The sequence below is a fragment of the Lontra canadensis genome, unplaced genomic scaffold (genome assembly GCF_010015895.1).
Source record: "Lontra canadensis isolate GAN:19392208 unplaced genomic scaffold, GSC_riverotter_1.0 scaffold25, whole genome shotgun sequence".
In the NCBI taxonomy this organism is placed as follows: domain Eukaryota; kingdom Metazoa; phylum Chordata; class Mammalia; order Carnivora; family Mustelidae; genus Lontra; species Lontra canadensis.
In genome coordinates this window covers 9,234,108-9,247,224 of record NW_022631019.1, presented here as the reverse complement: position 1 = coordinate 9,247,224, position 13,117 = coordinate 9,234,108, and the positions used below count along the sequence as shown (strand labels likewise).

The following is a 13,117-nucleotide window of genomic DNA, read 5'->3' as shown; positions in this document are numbered from 1 at the left end:
GTTCCAAGTAGGTGCCCAATCCAGCCATGTTCCGGGGAACTGCTTCCCCCACTTCCACTGGACTTTTAATTAGTAAAAAAAAAAAAAAAAAAAAAATGTTTCATGTCCGATTACACAATTTTCCCCATGGAAGCATTTGTCCCAAGCAGCCCCATGCCCTGAATACGAAGTAAATACAAGTGAAAATGCAGATAGACGCAGCCAGGAATCCAGTGGCTTGTTCTCTCTCCGGTCATTAAGGTGCCACATGAGGCAGAACTAACTCCTGGTTTGCAACTGGCTCTCCCTGCTTGAAACAAAGAAGGGGGCGGGGCAGGGGGTAAAACCAGGCTTTCATGGGGGGCGGTTCACTGAAGCATGCCTTGCTTCCAGGCGCCTCTGATGGGAGAATGGACGCGGTTCCCTTGAACTTCCAGCAACCCTGGCAGCTCTGTGAGTGGGAGTTTCTCCTGTGCCAGGAGTGGGTAAGGGACTGTGACTGCACACTTGAGCTAGCTAAGAGCCCTCCCTGTTCTCTTTCTCTGTCTCTGGGGCTAGGTGGACATCGCTAGTTTTCTGTCAGAAAAGGAATGCTTACTTAACCATCTCATGGCCATTCTTAGGAAGAAACTGTAGCCCGAAGAGGTTAACTGACTCACCCAAGGGATGACTGCTGTAAACTAGAGAATGGCACTCAAATCCTGTTTATATATATGTAAATTTCTGCTATGCTCCACCAGTTACGAGACAGGCATTCAGAATTCCTGACGTCTGCCAAATTCAACAATCCTGACTTAACAGAAATGGAGCACTATTGGGACAGCATGCTGCTAAGGGATCTCCTGCTCCTGGCATCCAACATTTAGGAGCAGGGATGGGGTTGGCTGGGAGAAGACCGAGGGTGTGGCACGGGAGTCCATGTGGAACAGTGTAGGTAGGGAAGCTGCAGGTAGATTGCCAGAGAGGGACAGAGGGGCAAAGGTTGAGTGCCTGCCTGGCCACTACGGTCTCCAGACCAGGCAGAGCTCTTGTAGCCAAGGGCCGTGGAGCAGTGAGATGTCCTAGGAGCAGGAATTCCGGAAGGACAGGCTGCCAGGACTGGCAGGAGCAGGTGTAATGGCTCCCTGACCTGGCTCCCATCCAGGGCAGGGAAATCAGGAGCCAGGCAGGACCTTGTTCACCCTTGGTGACCAGAGAGCAAAAGAAGTGCCAAGGTGCCACCTTATCTCATCCCATGCCTCAGCTTGACTTTCACCTCTCCACTCAGGCAGAGCCCTACATGAAAGACATAGTTGTATATCTTTCCAGTGGATGTATTTCCCATAACCACTTATAATTCGCTCCCCATCAAGTGAAGAGGCAGAGGTTTCCACAAATGATAAGATTCTCTAGAAATGTTTGAAAGCATGACCCAGAAGGGATCTTTCCAATCAAAGGTCGGACTCATGTTTATACGCAATCATCTGTTTTATTTTAAAACACGTCTATACTGCGTGGAGTACCAACGCAGATGTGACCAAGAAACCCACGGTCCTGTCCCAGCAGGCAGCGGGTCCAGTGTATGACTTGGGGTGGACGGTTGTTGTTCACAGTGAGAGGAAAAAAGAAAGGACACGCAAGACAAAACGGACTTTGTCCCCGACTCCCGTTCAGGAGTCTGAGCGTTGAAACAGACAGATACGTAAGCACACAAAGCCCTTCTAAAGCCCCTTCTCTCCATCAGCAGATGTTCAAATACGGACCCTGGGTTGGTGACCAGCTGGACTTGGGTAACAGAAGGGCATGCTGTTTAAGATAACATCACTGCGTTACTGCAAGAAAGAGGGGAATGGGAGGTGCTTTTCCAAAGGACAGTTTACTTTTCCATACAAGTTGAGAGGATAGAGGCCTGCACAGCCACCATCATGACTGAGCTCGTCTGCTCAGTATAAAAACTTTGTGTTTGGGGGGAAAGAAGGCAGCTGACCTACGGGAAGAAATGTACTGAGCAAATGGTGCCCACCCCAGATGGCAACGTGGGCTCCTTTACCTTGAGGACCTTTTCAGTGATGACCCCACGGAAATGCGTGGTATGTGTCACAAAGAATGGGAATTTCTTTTATTTTTACGTCCAGTCTTTAAACCCACATGCTTTCTTAAAATCACTATCTTATGGTATTATTTTCGTGTCCCGCATGTTTCCTCTGAGGCAGAAGGTAATGAGGCCAGAGGCATGCACAGGGTTTCCTTCTGTTTGGGGACCATGGTTCTTGGCTTCTGGAACATCTGAGCCTCAGGCACCACTGGGCCTCCATCAGTCTCCCTCCATCAGTCTCCACGGTTTGGACTTCCATATTCCAGAACAAAGCAGCCAATCTGGAGGGCTTAGGTCATGGGAAGAGAAAAGTCTGCTCTGGAAGCTCTGGCTCCTCATCCTCTGAGGGAAGAGAAGATGGCAGGTAGGAGCAAATCGCTGAGTCACCAAGTCATCGCTGGAGAAGGCAATACGCCAGCCTAGAGCCTGCCCGATGAACTTATTGTGAGAAACAAAAATCTCTTCTCCAGACTATAGACTTCCTGTTTATAACCTAACATGGGTGCCTTTGAAATGATTTGTCTGGGCCAGTGAAAGGCAGTTGCTCATGACATTAAACAAATTTAGATTTTCTACTTGATTATTCACATGAAATTAAGGCTTTTAAAACAGACCAGACTAGACTGGAATGTGTACATTTCAACAGAGCGGAAATTGCACAATGCTTATGCCACTGACGAGCATGGCACCCACCGATCTCAGGGACTCCATCGGTATAAATATTTCCAGACTTGATTGCATTTTAACAATACCAGAGAATGGTCACAACGGAGACAGGATTATAATTTCTAACATCGATTAAATTATATTGTCTTAGTTAAAAATCAGTTTACATGGCTTTTCTCCATTTTCTATGCATTTTGTCTTTTTAATCATCTTTTACAAAATTCCTATTTAAAAATATTTTCAGAAGACAAATGCCTAGAGGAGCGAGTCTCGTGAATTGTCTTTCCTTGGGTTACTTTTGGTAAGCGGAGGGATCACCATGGATTTGGAACGGGACCGCCAAGTGATTTCCATGGGTCATCTTCTCCCACGTGCCCAGGGACGGGGAAGTCGGAAATTCTCTTTCAAACGTTTTGGTAGAAGGGCACAACTCTTCAGCTCTTTAGGGCCTGTGAAAACAAAGAAAAGGTGACTGTCACTTCTCTTACTGGCACTGTAAATAGTAATCCTGTGAGTCATGGTCCTATTGTCCTTTTGTATAAATCTGGGAGTTCTGGAACCTGGAGCTGTTCCCCTGTCCCTGCTCATTCCTCTTGCATGCCTGGCCCTCACACCATCAGGGGCAGGTTCCCAGGCATTTCCAAGCACGTCAGTCTGAGACTATATTGTGGGATATGTCCCTCAACGCTCACTTGTCCTCTCTGCCACCCCCATTCCCCATTATATATCATCTCCCCAACAGAAATAAGAAAAAGTGTTCCCCTGGTTATGAGTTTGAATCTTCTGAATTTTCATAGAGAGACAGAACTCCCACCCTTCACCCATAATCACTGCTAGGAGTTCACTACCACGTGTGGGCATGTGCAGGGCAGAAGTGGAGGGAGGGGGACCCCTACAGCAGAAGAATTCTCGTCTGAATGGTGCCTGGGCTCTGCAGTGCCCATTCTTCTGAAAGCCACCTCCCTCCCTCTGATGACTGGGGCAAGGCAATTAGGTATCAAGTTGAAACTTGGTTGGGGTTTTCTTTCAAGTTCAGTTTGTTGAAAAACTAGGACAAGAGGCCAAATTTGGTTAGATCTCAATAGGAGTCAATTAAATAGCCATCTTTGACTCTAACTCTCTTTTCTTGGAAACTTAGAAGGGCCAAGTAGATGCCTGTTCTCCTGAGGAAACTCCAGATGTAGTCCTCACGGAGGTAAGGGGCTGCTGAAATTGACTTTTTTTAAAAGTAAACTCTACACCCCATGTGGGGCTCAAACTCACAACCCTGGGATCAAGAGTTGTATGCTCCAACCACTGGGCAGCTAGACATCCCCGAACATGATCTCTAGTTAGAGATTTCAATTAGCTCTAAGGTTGGAGATCTGGATATGCCCGCTCTCATTTACCTACCACAGGCCTGTAAGATATTTACTTACGAGTACCTTCCTGACATTTTTCGAGCAACCACAATGATGATCCCACCAACGAATCCAATGGCTAGTAAGACTCCAACTATAATTCCAACCAGGGTAACTGTCGCCAGACCATCTGAATGAGGAGGGGGAAAAAAAAAAGCATGAGACCCAGATAAATGATAGGCCTGTGATAAAATGTGTCATCTAGTTCTAGAAGACAATACCACCACCCCACTGAAGACAGCAAATGAAGTTCTAATTTGCTTCTGCTTTTTCAGTGGGAGTTGACCTGAAGGAGATGAAACTCTGGGCTACTTTCATTCCCCCATATGAACGGAAAGGTTCCTGGGTCTCATCTGTCCAGCATACCGTTCATACTGGGTGGCTTCACTGTGAATTATCAGGTAGCGTTGGGATTAAATGAGCCCCTACTTTCATTCTTCATCACAATAAATTGTGATATGACACCATTCTCCACGGTTGTCCTTAAGTGATGAGACTCATTTGTGGTTTGCGTGTTTTCAAATACAGGCAATTTTCTTTTCTCTCTTTAAAGAAATTTGAAACCTATTCTCAGAGGGTTCTGTATTCCTCTCTCTCTTTTTTAAAAGATTTATTTGACAGACAGAGATCACAAGTAGGCAGAGAAGCAGGCAGAGAGAGAGAGGAAGAGAAGCAGGCAGAGAGAGAGAGGAAGGGAAGCAGGCTCCCCGCTGAGCAGAGCTCCGGATGTGGGGCTTGATCCCAGGACCCTGGGATCGCAACCTGAGCAGAAGGCAGTCTTTAACCCACTGAGCCACCCAGGCGCCCCCTGTATTCCTCTCTTGTTGACTACAATCCAGGAAAGAATGTAATTCATCACAAGATTTGTTTCAGAGAAGCTTCTTTTTAAAAACGCCTATAAAAATATTTTGATAACAAAATCTCACCCACCTTTTTCAACTGTTGTCTCTGTGTGAACTGTTGTCTCTGTGCCTACTTTCTCTGTAAAGAAAGAGATGTAATGATACAGAATTATTAGGATATAATAACTATAATTTAACAACTGGCAAAAGATGAATTTACTTTAAGTGGAAGGTAGCACGACAGAAGCAAAGAATTTAATTTCTTAAATAAATTGGATCAGAGGATTTTTAAGCAAGTTCTGACATGATCTTGTCTTCAAGACTGTTATTACTGAATTTATGAACGCTCTTCACACCTATGTGTGCATAGTACTTTGGTGTAACTTACTGTTTTCTCATCGACTTTAGAGAACAGAGTCAGGGAAATTGGCCCACAGAAATGGGCTTTGGGTAACCAAAGAAACCAAAGCTGTTGATTCTTGGTCTAATATCAAGACCATAGAAAACTCATCCATTGTTATAAAGTTTATTTTGAAGGATTTTGAGAGCGATAGACTCTAGTTCTATAAGGTGGGATTCTTCTAGTTCTAGAAGACTGATTTGTCTTATGACAGTAATTTCCTGTTTTTATCTTTAGTAGCAAAATCCGTGCTTTATAGGGCAGCAACATGCCCAGCCAAGTTTAATTAGGGAATATACTCTTCGTGTTTATATCACTATTATGTTAGGATTTCTCTCTGCAGCCAGACCTAGTCCAATAGTTACAACGTAACTACTCCCATTTACCTATGGCATCGGTCTGAGTTAACTCACAGCAAGTAAACAATAAGGTTGTTTCTTTCAGATAATTTTACACAATGCATAATTTAAGAGTAAACGTTTTTGGTTTGGTTTGGTTTTTCCCATCACCTTCTTTTTTTTTCATACCAAGTCTTTAACTCTTTTGGGTGGTGGTCGTTTACCAGGTTTGCCAACAGAGGAAAAGTCAAAGGGCTTTCGTTTACTGAGACAAGGGAGAGAAGTCAATCAATCAGGTCGCACCTTAGAACTGTAGTTCATAACTTGCAAATACCGCAGATAACCAAGAGCTTTTCCAATCAAAGGTGAAAGCATCATCTACAAATGCTTACTTTTTCTAATGTGTGGGTTTGAAAGAAGTCTTTGTACCAAGACTCTTAAAAAAAGGGCAACTTTTCAAGATGGCCCTAGGACAAGGGTCTCTGAACCCACTTCTGCCAGCCTGAGCTGAAGCCATGGCTCTGGGGCATTTACATGGAGCTCAAGCTGATGGTGTTGTCCCACCACACACACACACACACACACACACACACACAGATGGCTCAAATACCGGTGGGTCTGAGGCCAGCCTGGAACAAATGTATCACAGAATCGCTCCTAAAAGGTCATCCGTTTGGCTGCCAACTACCAGTAGAAAAAGTCAATTGTTTGTTTATCGTGTCCTAACATGGTGGCTGTTGAGTTCCAGAATTCTCTAACACATCATTCTCACCATCAGTGACACCATTGGTCAGAAAACATATTACCCAAAAATGTGGAAGATTCATTACCAAATTAGAACTTATTAGTTCTATCCTCCCTAACGCCAGCCCAATTATACTGACTGTAGTCATGAGAGTGTGTCATGTATGTGAACATCATCGTACTTGGGTGTTTCATGGGAAAGACATATGCTGCCCTAATAAAATCACCTCTTAAAAAACCAAGTGCTTATAATGACATTTTAACTCATGTGTGAAAATTTGTTGGGACACTGATGTATTATGTGGAAATGGGCCATAAGTCACACTTTTTGTGACAGGGTGGGGCAGGAGACAGGATAGGAGGGGAATCATGAGTATTTTCCAGAAAACTGAGAATTTTGTTTTAAAGAATAGGAGAGGTATCCTCATGTGATGGGAAGAATACTCAACTTGGGACACTCCATTTTCAGCAGCTGATGCGCTGTCAACTTATTTAACAAATGATCAATTCTTCTCCAACATTTTGAAATGTTTTCCAATGACAAATTATATCAATGATTCTTTCTTTGCTTAGCCCTATTTGGTTCTATTGGGTGTTTAAATGTTCACCGTCTCTTTGTCATTTCAGAGTGACCTTTATTTAGGCTTTATTTTCAAAGTACTTCATAAAGATCCCCCCCACTCCCGCCATTGTGGTAAAAGACACGTAACATAAAACTTACTGTCCTCATCATTTTTTAAATAGACGTTAAGTGGCATTAAATACATTCAGTCTTGGGCAACCATCACCACCATCCATCTCCAGGACTCTTCCTGTCTCACAAAATTGACACCCCATCCCCATTAAACACCAAGTCCCCAGCCATTTCTCCCTGGCCCCTGGCACCCACCATCCTACTTTCTGTCTCTATGAATTTGACTCTTCTAAGTGGAATTCTACAGTAGTTTTCTTTGGGTGACTGGTTTATTCCACTTAGTATAATGTCCTCAAGGTTCATCCATATCCTAGCAGGTGTCAGGATGTGCTTCCTTTTAAGGGCTGAATGAAATAGATATACCACATTTTGTTTACTCATGTCTCTGTTGATGGACATCTGAGATGCTCTTATGTTTTAGCTAATGTGAATGATGCTGCTATGGACACTGTGTGTACAAATGTGACACAATTAAAAAAAAATTTAAATAGGCTCCATGTCCAATGTAGGACTCGAACTCATGACCCTGAGATCAAGAGTCTCATGCTCCACCAACTGAACCAGCCAGGTGCCCCAAATATAAAGCAATTCTTAAAAAATCCTCAGAAGTGCAATAGAGTTTTTAAAATCAAAGTGGTGGGGCACCTGGGTGGCTCAGTGAGTTAAAGCCTCTGCCTTTGGCTCAGGTCATGATCCCAGGGTCCTGGGATCGAGCCCTGCATCGGGCTATCTGCTCAGCGGGGAGCCTGCTTCCTCCTCTCTCTCTCTCTCTCTGCCTGCCTCTCTGCCTACTTGTGATCTCTGTCTGTCAAATAAATAAATAAAATCTTTAAAAAAAAAACAACAACAGAGTGGTGGTTGGGTCTAGAAATGTGTATTGAGCAATAAAGTAACTTTCTAGGTGTTTAAATTTGCCACTGATTTGAGGAACCATCAATTTAGGCAAGGTCTTTATGTTTACTAACATTAAAAATGGAAATTCCTACCTAGGGGCACTGGGTGGCTCAGTCATTAAGGGTCTGCCTTCAGCTCAGGTCATGATCTCGGGATCCTGGGGTTGAGCCCCATATCGGGCTCCCCACCACTTCTCCCCCTCCCTCGACCCTTCCACGACTCATGCCCTTTCTGGCTGTCTCTCTCTCTCTCTCAGGTAAATAAATAAAATCTTTAAAATTGCTCATTAACAAGCATTCATTGCAGTTATAGAAGGATTAGTTTTTTCCCTCTCCCTCTCCCACACTATTTATTACAAAATAAGGCAATTTTAAATTTTAATTAAAAAAATTTAAAATAAAAATCCCAAACAGCCACATTTCTCATAAGAAAGCTCTAGAAATAGAAGGCTCTCTCTCTTTCCATTGCTAAGTTGTAACGGCAATGGTTTTTCCTCATTCTCAGTGATGGTCTACACCTCAAATAATGACAAATACCCAAGGCAGTGGTCTTTGACACAGCTGGAGGTGCCAACTATGAATCAAAGTGCAGCCCCCAAGAATAAATTCTTCTTCCGTGTGTGCAGACATGAACTCAGGATGAGATGGTAAATATTAGTATAGAATCTATTACAACTTACTTAGGTTGGTCAAGGTTCCTGCTCTTGAGTATCAACAACAAGTTCTTAGTGTAACATTGTATCAACTTACTATCCCCAACATGATGCCAGTAGCTAACTTGTCCTTGTGGGGACATGATCACTAGCTGTCATTGAAAGGGGAGAGCTTTGTTCAGCAACTCAATAAACCAAATTCAATTTAGCAACCCTATACATTGAATCTGAACCTAGCACATAAAGCTAGGTTCAGAACTCGCTCTTGGCATTCCAATACTACTAATCACTAGCTTTGTTCGTGGATATTTGTATGTACTGATTAAACAAAAGTAGATCAACCTATAGAGTTGACCTATGGAGTTTCTTACCTATGGAGTGACTAGTCACTACATTCAATACAGTTGTGGTGCTCTGGCTTTCTTCTTTGGCATGGACTGTGCTTTCTTGAGTTGGCCCATCCTCTACGCGTACGTCTGTTATGCTCTCTGTATTTATTGGCACCTATTAGAGAAGGAAATGAGGCAATAGAGAAATAAAATCTAATGTTTTCAAATATATACTCAACCTTATAATAGAAGATTTAAAGCGGCATGAATATATAAAATATATGAGGACATAAATTTAAAGTGGAAACAAGAAAACAAACAAACAGAAATGAGAGATTGGGGACAAGAATGAAACCAAATGGGGCGCCTGGGTGGCTCAGTGGGTTAAGCCGCTGCCTTCGGCTCAGGTCATGATCTCAGGGTCCTGGGATCGAGTCCCGCATCGGGCTCTCTGCTCAGTGGGGAGCCTGCTTCCCTCTCACTCTCTCTGCCTGCCTCTCTGCCTACTTGTGATCGCTCTCTGTCAAATAAATAAATAAATAAAATCTTAAAAAAAAAAAAAAAGAATGAAACCAAATGTACTCCAGAAATAAATACTAAATATTTAGCATGACTAAATTGACTAATCTAATCTAATCTAAAAAGATGACTTCCTAGGGTTTTAATTCTTCAAAAAATACCAATTCACTGGGCTTTAATTCTTTCTCTCCCTTGAACGTGAATGGCATTTTTTCCCCTGTAAGATTTATTTGGTACATATTATGTTTTATCATCTTTCAGTGTCCTCCCTCCTCCAATTAGCGCAATAACTTGCCTTTATGAAGAGCTTACTGTGTGCTAGGTCCTTTAAAGACCTTCTCATTTAGTCTATAAACAATCCTATAACGTAAATCTTATTAATAGTTCTATAGTCTGAATGAGGCCTAGAGAGATTAGACAACATGCCCAAAATCACACAGCCAACAAGCAAGAAGACTTGGAAGTGATTCTATTGACTCCAAAGTTCATGCCGATGTAGCATTCAACAAATATGTCAGTGAGCACAGGCAACAAAACCAAAATTAGATAAGTGGGACCACATTAAACTTAAAAATTTTGTGCCTCACAGGACACAATCAGTGGAGTCAAAAAGCAACCTATGGAATGGGAGATAGTATCTGCTTATCATATACCTGATAAGGTTATGAATAACTCCCACAACTTACAAGGGTATGAACAACTCCTACAACTTAACAAAGAATCGAATAGTCTGATTCAAAAATGGGCAAAAAGGAGACACCTGGGTGGCTCAGTTGGTTAAGTTGGGTCCAACTCTTGGTTTTGGCTCAGGTCATGATCTCAGGGTCATGAGATCAAGCCCTGCATTGGGCTGCATGCTAAGAGTGGAGCCTGCTTGAAATTCTCTCCCTCTCCCCCTGCCCCTCCCCCCAGCTTATACACATGCACGCTCACTCACTTGCTCTCTCTCTCTCAAAAAAAAAAAACAAAAACAAAACCAAAAACGAAACAAACAAAAAACCAAAATTGAGCAAAAGGACTTGCCTAGACCTTTCCCCAAAGATGATATCCAGTCAATAAGTATATGAAAGATGCTCAGTACCCCCTAGTCATCAGAGAAATACACATTAAAACCACAATGAGATTATCACCTCATACCTGTTAGGATGGCTACTCTCAAAAGAACAGAAAATAACGTATTGGCAAGAAGGTAGAGAAACCGAAAGCATTGTGCACTGTGCGATTATAAAATGGTGCAACCACTATGGAAAACAAGATGGAGGTTCCTCAAAATGATTAAAAATAAAACTACCATAGGACACATCCATCCCCGTTCTGGGTATATACCCGACTGAAAGCAAGGTCTGGGAGAGGTATTTGCACACCCATTTTTACCGTAGCACTATTCACAAGAGTCAAGAGTTGGAAGAAACCCAAACATCTAATGACTAATGAACGGATACACAACAAGTGCTTGGGACATACCATGGAACTACCAGCCTTGAAAAGGAAGGACATTGTCACAGGTGTTACAACACGGATAAACCGTAAGGATATTATGCTAAGTGAAATAAGACAGTCATAACAATCCTTGCATATGATCGCATGCCTATGGAGCAAACTCCACTCTTCTTGGAACACTCACCAGAGCTGTTAAGCCAGACTCATAAGGCTCCTCGCTGGTGCCTATGGTCATCACGTTATCTTCGGCACCTAGGGTCACCATGCCGTCTTCTACACCTGGTGTTATGTCATCTTCTGGCCGGACTGTGCTGGCTGAAAAAGAAAGACTGGGTCAGGGCTTAAGGTAGAAATTGTGTGGCCAGACCTAACTGGCCAGCTACAATCAGATTATTTTCTTTACCATTTCTTCTGGGGATTTTTTTTTTGGAGGGGGGGTCACCTTTGCAGCTTACCACAAAACCATTCTCCTTGCTGTACCTCCATTGCATAAAATGGCCTGGTGGTCTCCATAGCAAAGCAAAGAGAGAGAAAAATGCAAAACAATGAAGCTTCCCCCATCCCCCGCCTCTGCCATGGCAGGGTGACAAAGGGATGTATGCTTTGCCTTTTTGGTAAGGAACCAGATTTTTCCTAATGCCATTTTGCACAACTCATACAATAGTGCATTCAGGTTAATAGAACACCATTGAAGGACACCTAGGTGGCTCAGTTGGTTAAGCGTCTGCCTTCGGCTCAGGTCATGATCCCAGGGTTCTGGGATCAAGTCCCACATGGGGGGGGGGGGTCTCTGCTCAGCAGGGAGTCTGTTTCTCCCTCTGCCCCTCCCCTGTCCCCTGTCCCACTCGTGCTCACTCTTTCTCTCTCACAAAAATATTTTAGTATATGTGCTGCCGAAGCGAGCACATCTCTCTCACAAAAATAAATAAATAAAATCTTAAAAGAAAATATCATTTAGACCTGGAAACATTCTAAATTAGAGTCCCTGGAAAGATTTCTAAAAATTCCGATTTGCTGGCTCCATCTTAAACATACCAAATCGGAATGTCCAAAAGCAGATCCCATCTCTTAAAAATCAAGCTTGCTTTCCATTTAATTTTGAGCCTGATGTTTTCTTGAATGATGAGAACCGTTGGCTCTAACCATAGACCTCACAGGTATGGTCAACCTCTGATTTTATAGTTGAGGTTACTATCTATGGGGGAAAGTCAGTCATGTACATAACGGTGCTGAGATATCCAACAGAAGTCTTAATACGTGGAGAGCTATGCTAATAAGGGACCTCGGTGTCCCTTGTCTGGGTTTTTCTGCATTAACACTGAATGAATGACCCTGTTGTACCCATGAGAAAGGTTTCCAAAGGATCAGGGGATGGCTGGAGTCGAAGTGGCAGGTTGAATTCCACACGAAGCTTAGAGTAAGGGAAGCGGGTCAGAGAGCAACAGTGGCCTTTTCTTTCACCTCTGTTGCAACGATCCAAATGATTCACGACCAAGCAGGAGCATCATCTCAGCTCATCAAATAACCTTTTACACGAATTAAAAATCTGAGTCATTGGCCATGGGCCCCCTCCCCACCCTCTGGAAATTCCATGACTAAATACACTTGCGAACTAAGCAAGCATACACATCCCAGGGGCGAGACTGGGGGAGGTGGGGGCATGCTTGGAGACTTAGTTGTGTAATTGAAAAGTAGATGTTTGTGTCTGGGCAGTGCTCAAGTCAGCAATCCAGTCCTCGCCTTACAATACCGTATTTCTCCCTGTGCTTAGAAAGCCCAGCCAAAGGCACAGCTAATAAATATTTGATCACAACTTCTTTGCTGATGCACAGAGAGAGAAAGTCTTAAGAGTAAATTCACTGGTTCTGGGAGCCTTCTCTTTGCATCTGAAGTCCTAATCCAGTGATATCGATCAACGGCTTTGGATGAGCTCCCTAAGCAAATGCATTTCTTTTTTCATCTGGGGGAAAATGGCTTTCACCAGTTAGCAATAACTGAATACTTCAGTGCATGCAAAGTGTTGGCTCCCCTCCTAGCAGCTTGCTGGGGTGGGGGTGGGTAGCGAGGGGCTCGCATCAGGATTTATGACCGCGATGTTAGGCAAATGTTGAATGTATTTACCGCGCTCAAGGGGGAAATATTCCTT

The 13,117-nt window shown here is 43.3% G+C and overlaps 1 protein-coding gene across 2 annotated transcripts in view; it reads right to left on the bottom strand.

Annotated features, from left to right (window-relative positions):
- Positions 1-1,427: 1,427 nt before the first annotated feature.
- PDPN (podoplanin) overlaps positions 1,428-13,117 on the bottom strand; it is a 29,668-nt gene continuing 17,978 nt past the window's right edge. The window contains exons 2-6 of one of the 2 annotated variants that reach the window (XM_032863459.1): positions 11,156-11,286; positions 9,055-9,187; positions 5,050-5,100; positions 4,138-4,249; positions 1,428-3,168 (exon numbers count right to left, since the gene is read on the bottom strand). In XM_032863459.1, the coding sequence (XP_032719350.1) occupies positions 3,162-3,168; positions 4,138-4,249; positions 5,050-5,100; positions 9,055-9,187; positions 11,156-11,286 (434 nt within the window). In that variant the 3' untranslated portion in view covers positions 1,428-3,161. The remainder of the gene's footprint in view (positions 3,169-4,137; positions 4,250-5,049; positions 5,101-9,054; positions 9,188-11,155; positions 11,287-13,117) is intronic. The other variant, XM_032863460.1, reaches the window with a different exon arrangement.